Here is a 21,508-nt window from a genome sequence, read left to right as displayed (position 1 = left end):
TTTTATTGAAGAGTTGAATACAAAGATATTTAACCTTTCCTGTCATCACTACATTGCTAAACATCAAAGCTGCTATTTGAAGTCAACAAAGGAAAGCCTAATGACAGGAGAATTGGTCATCTTGATGGATTTTGCAGAAAATTATTCATTTGTTGTGCAAGATGCTGTTCAAGGGTCCACTGGGAGAATAGCCAGGCTACATTGCATCCATTTGTCATTTATTACAAGGAAGTTGAACTTCAGAATATAAGTTTCTGCATAATCAGTGACTGCCTTCGACATGACACAATTGCAGTGCATGTATTTCTAACCAACTTAATTGAATATTTGAAGAGTTTCATGAGAGAAATCGGGCACATTTACTATTTCGTTGATGGTTCTGCAGCTCAATACAAGAATTTTATTAACTTGTGTCATCATCAGAAGGATTTTGATATCACTGCTGAATGGAATTTCTTTGGCACTAGCCATGGCAAGTCACCATGTGATGGAACTGATGGAACAATAAAACGATTGGCAGCACGTGCAAGTCTCCAATGCCCAATTGAAAACCAAATCCTGACATCAAGAAACATGTTTGAATTTTGTGACAAGCATGTGACTGGAATACAATTCTGTTTTGTTTCTAAAGAGGAAATTGAGCAAGTAAGGCTATTTCAAGAGAAAAAGATTCACAGACAGTCATACTATTGCTGGAACAAGAGAAAATCGTCACTTCATTCCTACTGTTGCAAGACAGATTCGTGTTTGCAGAGTATTAAATGACACAACATCATCATTTGGAGCTCGTGTAGATAAGACTAGTGAAACCAACATCATTATGTGCCAATCGCTAATTTACAACCTAGCCAATACATTGCCTGTATTTATGACAATAATTGGTTGATTGGAAATATTTGTGAAATTTCATGCATCCTCATGGAGCAGCTCACTCATTTCACTGGCCTGTTAGACAAAATGTCTGCTGGATTCCTGAATTACAAATTATTGCCAATCTTCCAGCTCCAAAAACAACAACAATGGGATGACAATATAGCTTGCCTGAAGTAGTAATATCAATCATCAATGAAAAATTCCAGTCCATTACGAAGCAGTGATTCAATATCTTCACACTCACTTGCTTATTTAAAGTAGTATTGTGCTTTAAATAAATTTTGTTGCAGTTATAACTTCTTTCAAGCTTAGAAGAAACCAATAGAACATAGTCTTTATGCCTGGAATCCTGAATAGAGACCACTTTTCAGGCTTGGGAACTTGCACTAAAGAAACCCCATGCCATTTTTTTTCCCTGCATTTGCACCCCCATCATAAAAAATACAGATTTTTTTTGTGCATTGGTAATATATCCTTTCTCCTTAAACCAAAGAGTAATTTCAGAAAATCACTCTTGTAAATGCAATAGTTCTGTCCTTATTGAAATGCGAAACTTCATCAAATAAGTATGCAAATATTATGTGGAAAATACAAAATGTTTAAGGCCATTTTTTTAGACCTTAAGTAGCAAGACACAAAACTGAAAAACCATGATTCTTGTTGCTTAAAACCTGCTCTTTCCAATGGTGGCAAAAACAAGAGAATTGAACTTGTCCCACATTAAGATATTTGCCCCTAAAGCTAGGTCAAATTTTGACTTTCAAATTTTGAGTCTATCTTTGAAGGAAAATATCTCAGTCAGCAAACAAGTATAAGAGCTCATATTTAGTTAGGCTGAATTCATGCAGATGTTAAATGGAATGTCCAAAGAAGATACCAAAGGTTTTTATTTCAAAGTTAAACTGCATAAGTGTTAGTCAATCAAAAAAGTCTTGTTAAATCTGTCGCAAAAAAATTTTTGGTGCCAGTTTTAGACCACATTGTAAAAAATTGAAGGTTTTTGAGCCTGGACACAAAACGTTTTGCATTCTCTGACAAAAGTTAACTAGGTTGTTGTTGTTATTTGTTGTTATTTGGTGTTTTAGGAGCATTAGCAACTAAGGCCATATTGCTCCGGGATATGCGGTGGTCATTCCCTGACCTTTCCGTATCTTCCGTATTTGGTGGTGACGGGCTCGAACCCCGGTCTAATCAAGAAGCGTGTGCTACGCACTGCTGCTCCTTCCCACCTGGCTACGGAGGCGCCAAGTTAACTAGGTATACCAAGTTTCAGAGCACTACCTCTCAATGTTGTGCAACGGTAACACTTAAAACCTTGAAAATGTTTTGTGATTTGCTCTGCATAACACAAGTGACCTCCACAAAAAAGGTGCTGGTGCCTCAAGCATACTATACTTTGAACTGAAGTTTTGTACAACTTCATTTGAAACCTGTTTAAACTTCCACACCAAGTTTCAACAAAATTGATGATGGTCGAGCAGGGACCTGACACTTGACATGGAATCACCCAATCATCATATATGATAAAAAAAAAAAAAAATCATAGTAAGGCAAAAATATTTATATTATTCATATTATTAATAGTTCCACAAGAATCATTACATTTATTACATTGCGGGAGCCAATGTAATAAATGTAATGATATATAATAATAAACTGTCATGTGGTTCATTTACCAGTAGAAAAACAGGTTACTGATAAAACAATATATATATATATATTTTTTTTATTCTTGCTGGATTATAGCACTGATATAGAAAGGTCAACATCCACAGAGTCATTATGGCCTTACAAAGTTTGAAAACGCATACCATCATCTTCATTCCTCAATGAATTTGGATGTGTAGATTTTTTCGAAATCCAGAACAAGCATGGGGAAAGCACATCTGGACACAAAGCCATTACAGCAGGAAACATTCTGCAGATGTGACAGGATGTATATAACAGATGAAAACATTACAACTCTTTCATGCATCAGTAACTTAACCGCAATACATTAGAAACCTTTATCAGTAAATTAAAGATTATTAAAAAAAAAAAAAAACCATGAACCTACTTTATTGTCCTTTTCCCAGAAATATCCAAGTATGCTGCCTGGTTTGATGGAGCCATTCCAATATGAGGTCTCCACTGCTGATTCTGTTGTGGATTCAAATCACTTGGCTTTAATACTTTAGGTGGATCTCTACAGAAATATAAGTGGTTTTAGAATGATCTAACAATACAGGGTTCAGCATTTTGACAAGTTTTTATTGTATTTAAGGCTTTTTTTTTTTTTTTTTTTTTTTTAAAGATAACTGAACACAAAATTTATTACAACCTACATTACTTACTACTGTGTATGGGTTAAGGCTGAAAAGACAGAATATACTTGTTAACACATGTGAAGGAAGCCTATTTCAAAGAACAGAAGTAGAGGGTTAAATGAAGGAAAAGAAAAGTTAGTTTTGTGAATTTGGAGTTGGATATAGTGTATTTCAAGCAGCACTAGGGATCTCTTAAAACTGCATAGTATTCTCAGTGTTGCAGTACAAATTCTGTAAATGCCAGAGGCGGTGTAAGTTTTGGTGTTGGTCTGTTGTTCCTCTGGCATTTAGTTGTGGGGGGGGGGGCATGTTGCCTGTCCTTTGCACTAAGCAGGCAGCCAGGTATAGTAGGAGATATAGTCTCTGGCAAGAGGAACCCCAGGACAAATTAAAAAAAGAGCTCTGGAAGGTGAAAGGAGTGGTGGTGGTGGTGGTGGTGGGAGATATAATATAAACAACCAAAAATAAATCAAACTGAAATGAAGATACTCTCAGTTTGATTATATTTTTTATCTTATTTTTCAGGTTCACTTCTCTATCAAACATAATTCTCTATTGACATTTAGGCCTAAACTTCAGGAAGGTTAACTGGAATCTTATAAATGTCATCCCTTGGGAAGTTCAATCTCCAATTTTTGAGCATGGTGTGAAAAAAAGACCATTTAACTGATGCTTTCCTTCACACCATTCTCAACTCATCAGCTCATTCCTATCGTTCATACATGAATGGCAGATTTCCTTAATTATGATTCCTTGAGGTCATAATTAAAGGAATTCTTTAGGTGGATATGCAACGAATCAGGAAATCAAGCACACCTTGAAGGCAGGAAGTAAAAAGTCTTATTCAATCTGATTATCATACCAATATATAAATTCTGTTCAAATTAACAATCATCAACAATGGCAACAAGCTTTTTTTTGAACTTCATAAAAAGCCAATTCTAACTCCTGCAAACAAATTCATGATCTCCAACTGGAACAAAATATATGAATTACTGGACCTCAACTGATTGCTGATGCCTTCTCTGAATTCTTTGCTACTCTCAAAGTCAAATTGTTTTCTTCTTCTTACATGGTCCAATTTCTGGCAAAGATAACATCTTTAACTGTATTCACCCATATGATGAAGATAAGAGTTTACCCACAACAACCTGAATAATGATTCTTCTGCAGGGCCCTGATTGCATTCCTATTCTCTTCTGGGGGAGAATCTAAAAACACATCTACAGAAATATGTACTAAAGCTCTTCAACCTTTCATAAGTGTTAATCAATAACTGAAAATATGAAAATTTTTATTGCTGAAGTGATATATTTTTTTTATACAGCTTTCATACAAAAATTGCATTTGAGAACCTGCCCAGTGACCTGCCATCATCTTTACAACTATTTGTGTTTTTTTTTGCTTGAAGAGTAGCGTGTGGTACCAAACAAGCACTGATTATGTGGTTATGGTTTCAGTTTACTTGTTTTTCTTCTCCCACTAGTTGAGTAAACATCTCAGTCTTATCCTAATTGTTTTCAAAAGATTTATGCAGTGTAGCAGCCATCTTGAGAGATGGCTGCTACACTGTAGAAGCAAGATACAGTCAGTCCTCATATAATGCGTTTACATTACACAAATTCAATCATACACGATTTATAAATAGGGGAACGATGTCATATATAACACGAACCGAATTCGCTTATGCATGATTCGCCTTTGTGTTTACAAGAAATGGAAGAGGCGCATTATAGCCAAAGCAGCTCATGCGCCATAAAACCCCCACAACAACAACAAGAAATGGCAGTTCAATGTGGAATCACCCCAACTGAACAAAACACAATAGGAATGAAGAAAAGATTCTGAAAAGGTATTTTTGTGAAGGGGAAACTCATTTCACCATAATAATGTAAAAACCGACATAATTCCAGCTATCGGTATTATCACAATTAGATCAAATTTACTACCTGTTTTCTAACAGATATCACCAGCAGAAACGCAACTCCAAAGTGTTTTTATTGGTTTATGGTAGTGATCTCTAGAAAAGTGCCTTAGTAAAATATGAGCTAGTGAGGTGTTAATAGTGTGTCTCTGCCTTTACGGTGTTGTTTATTCAGTTGCTACACATGCCAACTTTGTTTATGTGTATCAAGCTTGCCTCATTTTGTAATTATGCTTTATTCCCTAAAAATGAGTAAAATACTTAAAAGGAAGCATCCTGGTGGACTGGGTCAAAAATTCTTATCCAGGAAAATTTGTAGCGGCCTCATACTAGCTTTTACGGCCAAAATCACACTGGCCTCCATTGTCTTCTGGCCTCCGATCCACCAGAATTTCCCCGGTAAGGCTTATGGCCAGTCTGCCTCTGTCCATAGAGGAAAAAATATGAAATTCTGAAACGCTTTGAGCAAAATTAAAGAACATGTGATATTGCACATGCTACAGGCCTAAATGAGGCAATGCCAAGTATTAGAAAGAATGGAGAGAAAATAAAAACACTTTCATAGCAGGAACAACTCAAAGTGTAATAAAATCCATTAGATCAAGACACAAAGAATTGGAAGAGATGGAACAGCTGTCATCTGTTTGGATAGAAAATCAAACATAAAAGTTTGCTTACGATAGAAGCAAAAGCATTAGCAATATTTTATTAAGATTATTTATTGTGTTTGGTTACAAATGTGTGTTCAATCTTGGATGGTCAGCACCTAACCCTATTTTTCCCATTGGGCCTGTTATTTATATTGCACGATTTTGCATTGCACGAGGGGTTTCTAGGAACACAACTATCGTGCTACACAAGGACTGACTGTATGTCGTTTCAAATCTTGCATGCTGCAATGTACCAAATTTTAAATAAATCTGAACCCGAAAATGGAATTAATTAATGGTATTGAATATAATTTTTTTCAAAAGTTTTTAAATAATATTTATATATAATAAGCAGAAATACATGCATGTTTGAAATTTCATATACTTAACGGGCTTTAAAAAAAAAAAAAAAAAAAAAAAAAAAGGGAAAAGAATAAGAGATTCGTGTTTCTACTTGGTTTAAATCCCCTGCCCCCACCAATTTTCAAGAGATTTTTTTAAATAAAAGGTGCAAAAATGCATTGCATGTTTTAAAATTTTTAATTTTGTACATATGGTAAGTATTGCAACTCATTATGAAAAGTGAAATATTGGCAGAATTCGAAAAACCTAAAACATTTTCCAGAAATAAAACAAAAGTTGGGCACCTAGCAGGTAGCTCAGTACCATTTTTGCTACATTTTGGGCATCACCACTGCTTGGTTTAAAAAAAAGAATCTAAAGGCTCACTAAAGAACTAAAAATCAATTTATCTCCAGAACAGCACTGCAAGGATTTTTAATACTATAATTCACAGGCACATTTATTTATAAACCTTTTCCATGGCTCAACAGCAACATGACTACCTCAAGGCTAGATTGATCTTCACTGGCTGTGTTCACAAAATAGTAATAGCATTTGCCATATAGTGCAAAAAAGTCACAGGCTTTTGCTGCACTGGAAAAAAAGAAAAAAGAAAAAAAAAAAAAGAGATATAAAGAGAAGGAAAAAAAAACCAACCAAGTAGATAAGGAAACACAAATTTATATGCTTCCCTCCTCACACAGGTAAGTATCCAGCAGACCTTTGAATTTATTCAAACTGTCAGCATCAACTACCTATATATATAATAAGCAGAAATACATGCATGTTTGAAATTTCATATACAGTACGTTCCTGAGGAATGCCACGAATACCAAAAACGCGAATACTGAATTATGGCTCCCATAGTAATAAAGGGGTTCCGTTCCAAAGTATGAAATACATAAGAAAAACTAGCCTAAAATTTTGTCTATATGTACCTTCATAATATGACTATGTACATAAACAGTACGTAGTGAAATGCAAGCATAAGGCATCAAAATGAAAATAAGAAACAATTTAATATTAAATGTAATATTTATTAGAAATTTCTTTCAATCCAGTGCCATTGCTATAGCTAAAAAACTTATCCCGCCAGTTCTATCACCAGTTTCGCTAAAGTGCTGATAAAGGTGTTTTGCCTTTTCACGAATGATGAGTGAACTTAGGGGAATTTTATTTTGAGTTCAGTCTTCTATCCACAGATTTAAAGCCTTTTGCATTTTTTCTAATTTAACATCATGAGTTACAGAGCAAATTTTTGAAGCAATTAGCGCGTTTTCACAGACACTACGGCAGATTTTTTCTTCCGATTTCTTGATTGATCGTACCATTGACTTATTGATTTTATTATGTTTTGCCACTGATGAGACACTTTCACCATTAGAAATTTTGCCTAATAACTGAATTTTACTCGCTAATGTCATCACCTTCTTTGATCTTTTCACAATTCCCTTGTTATTCGTAGCCATATTTTTGTAGGGGTTAGAAAAGAATTTGTCCAGCATAAAGTCACTTTCTTCCATTAACACACTTGAAAAAGTCTGTTTACACCAACACACTGCAAAACAGTAGATTTTTCACTTTTGTAAGCATATCAATTTATAAATTGATAAATTTATTCAATTTATAAGCATATAAATTAAAAGCAAACGACGAAATCTTCCATGACAAGTGCATAGCACATACTGAACAAGGATTAGCGAGAAACATCCACGCTCGCGATTTTGTCACCCCTCTCTCTCCCCACCCACTGAGCGCTGTTTTGACCAGGAAAGATGATTTTAGCCACGCCCATGTTTTTTTATGGCGGAAAATGTTCACGCCGATTTAAAATTCACATTTTTTTAGGTTTCATTTTATATTAAATCAGTGACCGTGAATAGCGGGGGTTTACTGTACGTATTGGGCTTTTAAACAAAAAGGTGGTGGGGGGGAAGAATAAGAGATTCATGTTTCTACGTTGATAACCCCCCCCCTAAATTTTCAAGAGGATTTTTTTAAATAAAAGTTGCAAAAATGCTACAAGGGCAACTTGTTCCCGCAATCAAAAACTCGCTGGCTAAAAGAAAACTTCCTACAATCTAATTTAAACCTCAAGCCCTGTAATTTGAATTTATGACCCCTAGTCCTGGAATTGTTTTGAACAGAAAGAATTCAACCTTCATTCATTTTACTAATCCTTCTCAGAGCCTTATAAACCTCAATCAAGTCACCTCAGTGGTGTCTGGTTGCCAAGTTCTGTAGCTCACATAATCAGTCTTTCCTCATATATTGTCGTCCTCCTGCCAATCTCACCATTCGCCCGTCTTTGGACCCTTTCAAGAAGCTCAATGTAATTTTTCAGACGAGGTCTCCATACTTGAACACAGTATTCCAAATGTGGTCTAACAACTGCCTTATATAGTGGGATTATGACCACCCTATCTCTACAGGATAGCATTTGATAAATCATTGATAGGACACTATGGGCTTTCCTGGTTGCCTGCTTACACTGTTAAGAAAACTTCATATCCGCCCATATTGCAACTACCAGATCCCTTTCCTCCTCTGTTTTTAATTCAATCCCACCAAGTGTAAGGCCTTAAAAAAAAAAAAAAACAAATGTGCTTGATAAGGTCCCACACAACATGTTTATTAGTAAAATAAAGACTAATAGAATTCATTACTCTCTTTGCTGGATCCAAAATTACCTTTTTCAGAAGCAACTTATTGTCAATAGGCTCGATCAAAATCTTCTCTAATTAGTGATGGTCTGCCGATGGTCAATTCTAGAACCTCTGCTATTTAACATCATCAATGACCTTCCCCAAATAGTCTCAGGTCCTCAGTTCGAACTGCCCAAACTCTGTTCATTTATTTTGAAACCATCTGTCTATTCTAGCAAGCTCCAAACAAACTCAGGTGGTAGACACAGACATTGGACTCTCTATAAATCCATCTGAGTGCCAATCTATCTGTTTCTCAACTTCCAGATCATGTCACAATCTTAACTGTTGGATCATCACATATTTAAAACAGTAATCAAATTACCAACTTAAGAGCCACCTTCTTAGTCAACTAGCAATTTAAAATCCATATCTTCCATATCATCAGTAAAGGAATTCATCAAGAGGAATACGTTCTGCATTAAATATTGTTGTCCTTCTATACAAAGCAACTGCTTTATCAGTCATCAGCTATGCCTCTTAGATTCCCTCAAAGCTGCCAATGTAACTTCATAACCTCCCTCTAGGTACCCTCTTTTCTATCACTCCTATTACTATCAATCACACTCTGTATCCTTTCATTTTAATATCAGAAGAATCCTAGATAATCTGAAGGTTCTCTATAAATTTCTTTGTGAATTATGATTCTCTAGAAAAAGATGGAATCCATCCAGTGATATTATGAAATACAGTTCTACAAATACACTCTCCTTAATTGCAAATAATCTCAATTTAGATATTTTTGACAACTCCTAGAATATTCTTAATACCATTAATGTCCTTGCCATCCCTTGCTGCACTAAGTAGTATAATCTAATTAGACTTTATTTTGTTTATTTATTTATTTTTTCTGTTACAAAAGAAATCTTGGAGATTTGATTAATGGAACCTCATAAGGTAAACCTGGATTAAAATTGTAGAACTCTACAACTAACTCTATATTAAGTTCTTCTGTATTCTACTCTTGCAAGCTACTGGGCATTCAGAAGAGATTTCCACACAAAAATGTTAGGCAATGTTTTACAGCCACTCCAATCTCCAGATCGCTCTCCACTGGATTTTTGTATATGGGAATAACTAAGGTTTGCATACCAAACCTTAGTTATTACCAAACATATGCATACCAAATGTCTGGAATACCAAAAGGATTTGTGAACAGGGCTATCATCTTTCTAGAGCTACCAAGTCACCTAAGTACCTATTAGAGGTCACACTATAGTGCACACCAGCATACAAAGTGAGAATAAAAATAAAAGACTGCGCACCAGTATTAAAATAAAAAACTGTGCACCGTATAATCTAACTTTTTCTAAAGAAATCCTCACTAGTTCAGACCTGTCCTAATAGCAATGCAAGTAAACGTCTTGAAGACAATCAAAACTCATAACATGATTTTCACATCTCATGAGGCCCACATCAGTCTGAATAATCAATTCAAAAATAATTGCTGTATACCAGCTGAAAGTGCAATAAAATGAAGGATCTTATATTGGCTGCAAGTTGTAGAACTTTTGCCTGATGTATTTTATAATGACTTATGTATTTAAATTTAATAATTCGTGGATCAACAAATCAAACCACACTGTAATATAGTTTGGTATGACTGAGAGGACCACATAAGATGAAATTGTGGGATTATATTTGGCCTATAGCTGCAATTTTGTGACCTCTGGTCTCAATAAGGATCACCGAAGCTATCTGTGCCACTTAGCGACATACTGACAGCTGCAGTGGACTAAGTAAATTATTTTATTAAAAATAATTTTTCTGGCTTTTAGAAGTCTTAATTAAAAACAGTTTGCACTTGATGAAGGTGGCAGATCTATCACAAAAGAACCTTAATCACAAGCAGTTCTGAAATAAGGTTGTTCAGCCAGTAGAAGGTATCTGAAAATCAGAATTTTCTTTCTGGAAAATGGCTATCTAGTTCAGCTAGAAGACTGACTAAATATTGTCCATCCTCATTGAAAGATAAGATTTTTAACCAGAGGTTGTTGTTACTGGAGGTTTTACAGTGCAATGGCAGCTAAAGGCCATTATGTGCAAACAGCAGTAAAGCAGAAATAAATGCATCACATATATATGGCATAGTCTATAGCTGGAAAAAAATTGCCCATAGCCAGTGGGTAGTTGATTGCTGGAACAAACTTCCATATGTCATTGTGGAAGTTGGTAGCTTAAATAAATTCAAGGAAGTGAACAAACTTTTGGAATGAATGGATGGGTGAAATGGCAAGTGTTTTTGGTTTTTTTTTTTTTTGTTTTGTTTTGTTTGCTGATGCTGTATAAGCTTGCTTTCTTGCATCATATGCTAATGCTAAAGCTAAATTTCTTTCAGGGAAACTGAAAGCAATATACTTAGATAATGTAAGTAAACATTACCAGACAGTATCCAATCTATACACAATAATAAGCTGAAATATGTTTGGAGACTTATTTAGACAGAGCATTCCTTTTAGTAATAGTAAGCTAAATCATGAATTTAAATTGACTGCACAAAAGTAAGCTTGCTTCTATACAATGTATAACTATGCTGCAAGTTCATTGGCTCTCTTGAGAGTGGGAAGACAGGAAAAATAACAGATGTTTTTCAGTTCCTCAAGGAAACAAATTTCTATAACCAAATATGAAATCAAATGTTATCCCTGTATTAAGCCATACACACTTCTTGATCATTCGAAAGTATTTCCAGCAAAACACAAGCACAAAGAGAACTGCAATATAAAACCTTCAAGGTGCATTTTAGCCACAGTCTAGTAATATTGAATCATGAATTACAGAATTTTGATTTATTTGATTTTTTAAAGAATGTAATCGTGGATAAACACAGCTGCCAACCTTTTGACTTTTTAAAAGCCAGAGATCAAGGAACTGTAAGTGGGGAAGAGGACAGGAGATTTTTTGGAGAAATTACTCTTTAAAGTCCTTATTCACTATAAATTAAATTTCACTGACAACATACATATTTTATATTACAATACAGCCACAGGACTGTTTACCAGTACAGTATGCTTTCAAATGTTAGCCATCTAGGATGGATTTTTTTATCTTTTGGATTATCTGCTATATATAAACTGATTGTGATTGCTTCAAGAAAGGTACTGTTGTAGACTTGCCCTCTTCAGAAAAGTTGTCTTAGCATTGTTTATGGCATTATTGTTATTGTTAAAATATACCAAGCATCAATTAGGATAATTTGTTATACTTCAGGCTTCCCTGTTCACTTGTCTCTTCCCCAACCAATGCCCAGTGTAAACCCCAAACACGAGAGGTATTAGAACCTATAGTACTTAGTACTGTGCTTGGGTTGGAGGCTGAGAAGACGAAAGAGGATATTTGTTGACATTGAACTTGAACTTCTGTAGACTGTAATTTTCAGGAAATCGTATGAAGGAAGGTTGTTCCAGAAAATGGCAGTTGAATGAATAAACGAGGAAGCTGAAAAGTTGGTTCTGTGAGTTTGAAGTTGGACAGTAAATGGATGTTGGTTGGTGGCGGCACATGTTCGGACTGTTTGGAAAGAGAGAGCGGGAATTATAGAAGCCAATTCAGAAGAACAGTGCCCATGGAAGTATCTGTACAAGAGGCATGCAGCAGAAACAGTATGTCTATGAGACAGCAAGTGGAGAGACTCTGTTAGGGATGAATCACTAATTAACCTAACTTCCCTCTTCTGAATGGAATCAAGAATCCTGAGAGGGGTTTTTGGGGCACCACCCCAGATGTGAAAACAACATTCCATGGCAGGGCGGATTTGCGATTTATACAGAGTGAGCAGCTGTTTGGAAGAAAAGTAACGCCCAGAGTGAAAGAGAAAACCAAGTTTTTTAGATGCAGAGGAAGCAATATTTGTAATGTGCTTGTGCCAAGGGAGATTAGAAGTCAGGATAATCCCCAAAAGAGATATCAATTTGCCTAGAAATCGGAGTGTCACCAAAGATAAGTATAGGAGCAGAAGAATCCTTTTTGCGAGATATAAGACAAGACTGAATTTTAGAAGGGTTGAAATCAGCTAAGTTGTGTTTGCCCCACTGGAGAATTATCTGAAGATCGGCATTTAAGGAATTGGTAGCAGATTTTCGAGAAGTTGAAGCTGATTGAGCAGGGCAAGGTTTCCAAAACGGAAAGTAGAATGCAATGTGCTATCATCGGCAAAACTATGGATAGAACTTCCAGTCAATGGAAGAAGGTCATTAATATACAAGAGGAAAAGAGTGGGGGAAAGAACTGAACCTTGGCGGACACCGGCATTAGTGGAGAAGTTAAAAGACAGAGAGCCATCTACTATCACCCTCAGTGAGCGATCAGAGAGAAAATTGGATAACCAATTACTAAAAACAGTTTGCAAACCATAAGATGGAAGCTTGTTTAGAAGACCTTTATGCCAAACACAATCGAAAGCCTTTGAGATGTCAAGAGCAACTACTTGTGTTTCACCGAACCTTTACATTGAATTTGATCACACGGAAGATGTCTAGGTAGTTTGAGTTGGCGGTTAATTGATTTCTCCATTACTTTAGAAAGAGTAGAAGTAATTGCAATGGGATGATAACTGGATGGGAGGGATTTGTTACTCTTTTTAGGAACTGGCTGGATATGAGCAAATTTCCAAGCAGAAGGAAAAACGCCTTTGGAATAAGAAAGTGAAAAAAGGCAGCAAAGAATAGGAGTAAGTTCAGGAGCACAGGTTTTGAGAACAAGTGGAGAAATACCATCGAGACCTGGAGCTTTCTTAGCATCAAGATTTGTCAAAATCCTTCTGACAGAAGACCACAGGAGGCATTGAATGGAGCATGTTGGGAATGGTGGGAGGTGTTTTACCAAGATCATTAATACATGAGTTGGAAGGAAAATGGGATGCTAGCAGGTCAGCTTTATCCTTGGCTGAAGTGACAACAGAACCATCTGGTTTGGACAGAGGTGGGAGCAGAGATGGGCAAAAGTTGCAGTCAATAGTTTTGGTAAGAGACCAGAATGCTTGGCTACCATTAGGGCAAGAAGCAAGTTTTCTACTCTTAGCCTGTTCAAACTCTAGTTTGGACTGATTAATAACTGCTTTACAATTGTTGGGAGCTTTGGTATTAATGGTTTCTCAAGAATTAGAAACAAGCCAATTACGATATGCAACATTCTTCTCTTGAACAGCCTTAGCACATTTATTGGAAAACCAAGGTTTAGATAAAGGATGAGATTTTAAAGTGGAGTGTGGGATAAAGGATTCCATTCCTGCAAGAATAATTTCGCTGACATGATCTGAGCAAAAAAATTGACATCAGAAGTTTTGAAACAGTAATCCGACCAAGGAAAAGAAATCTTGCAGGTCATCTCATTTTGCATTCTTGTAATGCCAAACAACATGAGGTTGGGAATAGCCATGAGATAAAGGCTCCATTGGAGAAGAGACAATCACCAAGTTGTGATCAGAAGTGCCTTAAGGACCCCTCACTTCAGCAGTGTACTTAGAAGGGTTTGTGAGAAAAAGATCAAGCGTGTTCGCTGTATGATTAGGATTGTCTGGTATTCTTGTAGGTAAATGAACAATCTGTGCAAGGTCATTAGTAATTGCAAAAGCCTCAGCATCTCGACCAGCTGGGTCGGCGTGACTCGAAAACGGAAGCCAGCTGGAGTTGTGAATGTTAAAATCACTAGGGAAAATTACGTCACTGTTAGGAAAGTTGGACTGGAGAAAGTCAAGTTGCAAAGAGAGGAAGTCAAAGAGTTCGAAGTGATCAGTGGAGTTGGGAAAACGGTAAAGACAACAGATGAATTGACACAGTGAGGTAGAGAGATTTTAAGTCAGAGAAGATCAAAGAGAGGAGATTGCAAATTGCCAAGTCTCTGAAAGGGAATATCGGAACGGACATATGCAAAGTACTACCTTTGAGGCGAAAAGAATCATACAGTGAATAATTTGGGCAACTGAAATGAGCAGTAGTTGAATCAACCGATAATGAGATTCTGTCAGAAAAAGTACATGGGCAGACTGCAAGTGGAAATGGACATCGTTGAGATTATAATCGAGACCAAATGAATTAGGAAGTGTTTGGGAGGTTTAGATCTTTTTTGCAGATAAGCTCGCTCTATTAGTTTGACAATTCATGGTGTATTCAATGATAAGAAAAAGTTGGTGGGACATGCTGTATGAAGTAATAAAATTTTTGGATATAGCGTACACATGGTATGAATATACCCAGATCCTTGGCATAATATGGCCTCGACAATGCTGGCCCCTATCTAGTTCTTGTCTCACTAACCTGTGATATATACAAAACCTTCCTCAATCATTTTACTCGTTCTCTCCAGAATGTTATACACCTCAGTCATATTTCTCTTAGGTGTCTACTATCCAAAGTTTACAATCCATACCTACTAAGAATTTTTTTCTAGGGACAAACATGGCACTCCTTGCCAATCATGTCATTCTTCTTTGAACCCTCTCTAGAAAATTTGTATTTCAATTCAGTACCCATATCTGAAAATGATATTTGAAGTATAATCATACTATCATCTTATATAGAGCAACAGTGATATTCTTCATCCTACTTGCAAATACCTAATAAATTAATGATAGTAATAACTATTTATGGTATTTGGTAAACTTCATGTCTGATTGTATTATAACCCTTAAGTCTTTTTCAACTTAGACCACTTTTAATTCCTTTTAATTCACGAGTCCATAAGTTACTTCTGGTTTCTGTGCATCAGATTGTGTGCCCACATTTTTCTAGACTATATTTGATTTTCTAGACTAACTGATCCAAATCATTTTGAAGCAACACAGCCCGATTCTATTAATTTTGAAGCAACATAGCCTGATTCTAGTCATCATTAACCACCCACAGAACCTTCAAATTATCAACAAAAACTTTGATAGCAATCCCCTTTACTTATTCATCATATTAGAAACAGACAAGATGGGCTGTAATGCCAGTACCTGGAGTGATTTCACTTAACATGCTGGACCACTTTTAAGAATGTCAATTTAAGACCTTACTCCCATCCTTCAATCAGCTCCCAATCCAATGAAAGATTTTCTGTACAATACTTATACAATAACTTTTCATGGGGGACCATAGTCATCTCACACCTCAAACCCAATGTTCACTTGGGTTTGGCCGACCGGGCTAGCCGGGTGGGTAAAGTGCCTGCCTGGCAACCGAAAGGTCGCAGGTTCGAATTCCGCCTCGGGCTTGGATCAAAGTACTGCAAAAAAAAAACCTTGGGAGGTGCATTATGGCCACAGAAGCCGATGTGCCAACAACTACAAAAAAAAAAAAAAAAAAGAGAGAGAGAGAAACCCGGGCTTGATGATGCTCTGGAAATGATCTGATTGTTTTTAGGCAGCTTCCACCTGCCATCTCTCACTTGTACATGTTATATTCACCATTAAAAAATGATTAATTTCCTATCTTGGAATAGTGCCATGTTTCAGTTCCCACAATATCAGCACTAGGTGACCTGACCAGAAATTCAAATTTGTTCACTGCACTTACAACACTTCTACCAATACTATACAGAGACAGGTTAAACGTCATAATTTATTTTTACTGTCTTAATACACCCATTACAAATACTGAAACTAAAATTTTTTACTTTTGCTGCTGGTTGCTGTGCATATTTTATTGTTTCATTCTGTATATAAGATATTTTGAAGTCACATAATAGTCACAAGAAAGGTTCAAGTGTGACCTTGGTCTGTGTTGCTATCCCCCCATTATTACATTCTTTTAACCTTTAAGGTCTCCTCTATAAAAGTGGCAAAAATCCCTCGCCTCTTCAAATAGTTTTTAATTAGTTCAGTTATGCTAATGTTATTAGTTTCTATGTGGACAATCACACACCCTTTAGTATCCCCAGAGCTGACAAAGGGTTAGTAACATGATCAATTTTGACCTGATTTTAATAATTTTTTACCGGTGTTTTCAAATAAGTCACAGCTCTGGAGATGAACTAAAAATAGTAGTTGAAACCATTAGCCTATCTATACACCTCTAAGTTGATCATTAAGCTTTGTATTTATATTCACCTGCTTGTGTAGAGCAATTATCTGCACTATTTTCTATTAGTGATTTTCTAAGGAGGTGATTATTCCATTGTATAAGGCAATGGTCAGGCCACACCTAGAGTACTGTATACAGGTCTGGAGGCCTCATTTCAAGAAGGATGTAGAGCTGCTGGAACGAGTACAGAGAAGGGCAACAAGATTAGTGAATGGAACAAAGGGGTGCTCTTACGAAGAAAGGCTTAAGTTTTGCAAATTACAGTGTCTGGAGACTAGGCACCAGCGAGGTGATCTGATAGAGGTGTATAAAGCCTTGAATGGTTTAAGCATGCTCAATGCTGATGGGATTCTTCCTCTAGCTCAGAAAAATCACGCATAAATTCAAATTGAGGAAAGACAGATGTAGGATAGACGTGCGGAAATTTGCCTTTAGCCAGCGGGTGGTTGGTTGGTGGAACAGACTGCCATCCCTTGTGGTGGAGGTTGATAGCCTAAATAAGTTTAAGGCTCAGCTGGACAGGTATTTTGAACGAACAGAGGGGTGAAGTGGAAGTGGGTTTTTTTTTTTTTTTTGGCTGATGCTGCATAAGCTTGCTTTCTTGCATCAAATACCTCTACTAATGCTAATGCTAATGCTAGTATTCTTCTAATTGTTTTACACACAGTAAATATTTTTCAGCCTTGCTTCTGTCATTAAATCTGATATCTCCATTTTTTAAATTGGAAATAACCCATTTCCACTTACATACAATTTGTGTATATTGTGGCATTTCTCTATTAATGGTTTCTCATATTCACTGCTACTGTTTGTGTGTACATGTACATTGAGTCCATATGTCTGTAATTAATTGTCTAGTAAAACTTTGTGTTTAAATTGCTATTGTTTGAATAGTTCTGTTTATAGCTAAGTTACATATTATTAGTATTCTTAGATTTATTTTAAGAAGCATACAAAATCAATTACCATTTCATTATATTTCTAGATGATTAAAATAAAAGTACACCCATGGTAAAAAACTTTGATTATTTGCTTTAACTCTCCAATTTTTTTTTACATTACAAAATGCTATAATGCAAATACATTATACTGCTCTGTGTTATTTAAGCCTATAAATAATCTACTTACTTGAGATGAATTCAGTAATTTTCATCATAACAAATTTTCAGCTTAATGGACAAAAACCTAGCATTTATTGAGCTTCTTTATAATGAGAGTTTACTGTATTTTGTTGAATTATAGTTTGTGCTTGTTACAGAAGGTTTTCTAGCATTGACCTTCTACACGTGAAAATATACTGGTAAAGAAAACAGAAGTTTGTGTTGAAAAGGATAATTACAGATTTTTTTTTTTTTTTTTTTTCCCAAACAGATTAGTTTGTCTTATCCATATCAAACCTAGTTCCCTCTTAAATAATAATTCAGTTATAGGAGCAGTATTTTTATTGATGGGAATATCCTAGGGGTTAACTATTGAGAAATGATTTGGTATAGGAAACACATCTTATTTTTCCTATTTTATATAAAAATAAGTGCCCCAAGCTGATCTACAGAAAATACTGAAATGTAAATCTCATTTTGAACATTCAATCAAGTTAAAAAAATACACATTTACAATACAATTTGTATTCTATGTTCTTACAAATGGAGAAAAACATTACAATTAGATAAAAAATTTTATTAGTAGTGCAGCTATGAGTTTCAAAATGCCAATTATAATTAAATTTACAGAGGTCTTCACTTCTGAATCTGTTTTGCAGTTAAGTCAACTGGAAATATAACTTTATGTGGATCGCTATAGGAATGGAAATGTAAAATCATATAAGTTGTTTCAGAAAAAGTAATCTTACTCTCCACTTTATTAGGTACCAGTTTATTAGGTGCACTGACATAACAGCAAGTAGAACTTCCTTCAACCCTCAGAGCAGTTTCATGGACTACACGAAGCACTCAAATTGGATGGTGGCACATTGCTGTTGCAAATAGTTCATTATACCTCATCCCACAGATGTTCAATCAGGTTGAGATCCAGTGACCGAGCAAGGCCAGTGAAGTATGGTAAAGCCACCTTTGTGTTCATAGAACCAATCCCAAACAATCTGTGCTTTAAATATGGTGAATTATCCTGCTGAAAGTAACCATTTACCAAACAGATAAACTTGGATCATATATATATGCACCTGATTGGCAAAAAATAAGCAGTAGTATCCATATTTGCTCCGCCAATAGGAGGGGGACCTAGACTGTCCCAAAAAACACTCACCATGCCATCACACTTCCACAATTAGCCTGTAGTGTTGATACCTGGTACAATCTGTCCATTGATTCATGCTGCTATTTTTATACTCTGATTTTGCTGTCAGCATAGAACTGGAATGTCAGATCAGGAAATTTTTTTCTCCTCAATGTCCAGTGTAGGTATTCCTGAGACCACTGTACCTTTAATTTGTTATTTTTAGCTGGTAACAGCAGAACTCAGTGAAGTCTAATGCTGCTATATCCCATCCATAACAGGGACAAATGCACTGTACATTCTGATATACCCTTTTTACACTACTACTGTACTGAACTGTCACTTGACCATTGTGGCTTGTCTGTTAGATTGCATAATTCTTCTCACCCTTTTAGCCTCTCATGTCAGTAAGACATCTCTGCCCAAAGGTCTATCAGTTACTGAATGTTTTCCAGTTGTTGGACCATTCTTAGCACATTCTAAACAGGCACAACATAAAATTCCTTTGTATCTGACTACCAGCTTTATATTGCCTGATTTGGATACATAATTCTCTCTCTGATGGCATGGTCAATTCTGTGAATAATGGTGGTGCCTAATAAACTGGCCACTCACAGTGCACACTGCTACTTATTCCAAAAAAAAAAAAAAAAAAAAAAAACTTTCACCATATGTATGCTATATACATAACAGTATAAAAAACAATTGGCTAAATAAAGAAAAAACATTTTTATGTATGTGTGTGCAGGTCTATAATTTTTTTCTCTAAATCACCCATGATTAAAGGAAGTGCTAATATTTAGTTCTCAGGTTTGCTTTACATAAGCATATGTAATAATAAGAACTGCCTGCTGTTATTTGTTTGTTGTTATTTGGTTTTTACGAGCATTAGCAACTAAGGCCATATTGTTCCAGGAATATGCAGTGGTCATTCCCTGACCTTTCCGCATCCTCCGTATTTGGTGGTGATGGGCTCGAACCCCGGTCTAATCAAGAAGCATGTGGTACGCACTGCTGCTCCTTCCCACCTGGCTACGGAAGCGCCTTAATAATAAGAACTGCAATGATGGGGGAATTATTTTATAAACACTTTCACACTTGAACTCCTGAAATAGATCTATACCAATCATCAATGAAATCTGATAAATAATTCATCATATAGTTAACACCAAATAAAATATACTGATCTTGCACTAATGATATAAGATCATGCATCCTAATCTGTTTATTGTTACTGACTGGGACAAATGCACTGTGCATTCTGATAACTGACTGTTATCAGACAAATGACTGTGTATTCTTTTCACACAAAAAAATTCTCCCTTGTAAAGGGGGAATTTTTGCTTAATTAGCCCAAGCTCTGTCTGAGATTGGCTAACTACAGTCTTGATTGAATAATCCTTTACAAATTCTCCCAGTCATAAAGGAACTCAAACCCTTTCCAAACAAGTGACAATTAGAGAATCTGCTGTGGTGTCACGGAGGAGTACAAAGGGAAAGGGGGAGATATGAGAGGGAAAAGTAAGTAATTACAGACCCTGAGAAGTCTTCTGGAACAGAAGTCAAACTTATGCTTGACAGGTGTACAGTTAAAGGGAGATCTCATTTGACCAATTTGATTAGCTACCGTGATGTAAAGGAAGTAGATGTCAAAAATAATTTGGACATAATGTACTTAGATTATAGTAAAGCTTTCTGATACTTTTCCACATGAAATAATGCTGTACAAACTGCAGTGGTGTGGCATTATGGAAGTCTGCTATGGATAATGGGACAGCTGAGGAGACAGAGAGCAGTTATTAATGGCTGTTGTTGCTTAAGAGCTTTACGGCACAAGGACAGCAAAGGCCATAATGCGCCTAAGTTATTAATGGCTACTTATCCTCATGGAATAATGTCATAAATGGGTCCCTTACTATTTTCATTATTTATTAATATTGGTGAAGGCACATCGAGTGTAATGTCTGAGTTTGCTGATGATACAAGGGTTGGCAGGGCAACAATGATATGAATTGGTGTATTCATCTATCACTTTTCAGCTACCCCTACTATTTAGCCTCTTGTTGCTGCTGCTGCAACAAGAGGCTAAATAGTAGGACAATAGTAGTGCAACAAGAGCTGAATAATAGGGATAGCTGAAAAGTGACAACTGAAGGTTAACATTGGTAAGTGCAAAGTACTGCAATTGGATAGCAGAAATTCCAAAATAGCATATCATTTGGGCAGTACCCCAATTAAGGTAGTGAAGAATGGAAGAGTCCTGTGAGAATTGTGCAGTCTGACATGAAGCTCTGAGTGGTGCAGACAGGCAGTTAGGCCAGCTCACATGGTTCTGTAAATGATATACAGGAACTTTGCCAACAGGGACAAACCTTTACAAGATCATTCTGGAAAAATGTTCTTGTGTCTGTAATTCTTCCCAAAGATGACAGTAGGGATTATATAAAGTAAGCCTTTAGATTAACCCTGGACTAGA

At 36.1% G+C, this 21,508-nt stretch overlaps 1 protein-coding gene across 2 annotated transcripts in view; it reads right to left on the bottom strand.

Annotated features, from left to right (window-relative positions):
- Rat1 (5'-3' exoribonuclease 2 Rat1) overlaps nucleotides 1-21,508 on the bottom strand; it is a 458,579-nt gene that overhangs the window by 48,771 nt on the left and 388,300 nt on the right. For both annotated transcript variants that reach the window (XM_090376618.1, XM_090376619.1), the window contains exon 30: nucleotides 2,930-3,058. In XM_090376618.1, the coding sequence (XP_090232744.1) occupies nucleotides 2,930-3,058 (129 nt within the window). The remainder of the gene's footprint in view (nucleotides 1-2,929; nucleotides 3,059-21,508) is intronic.

Source organism: Mastigoproctus giganteus, chromosome 6 (genome assembly GCF_048544385.1).
Source record: "Mastigoproctus giganteus isolate SK-2022 chromosome 6, ASM4854438v1, whole genome shotgun sequence".
In the NCBI taxonomy this organism is placed as follows: Eukaryota; Metazoa; Arthropoda; class Arachnida; order Uropygi; family Thelyphonidae; genus Mastigoproctus; species Mastigoproctus giganteus.
The sequence above is the reverse complement of the archived record's forward strand: the minus strand, read 5'-3'. Positions and strand labels throughout refer to the sequence as shown.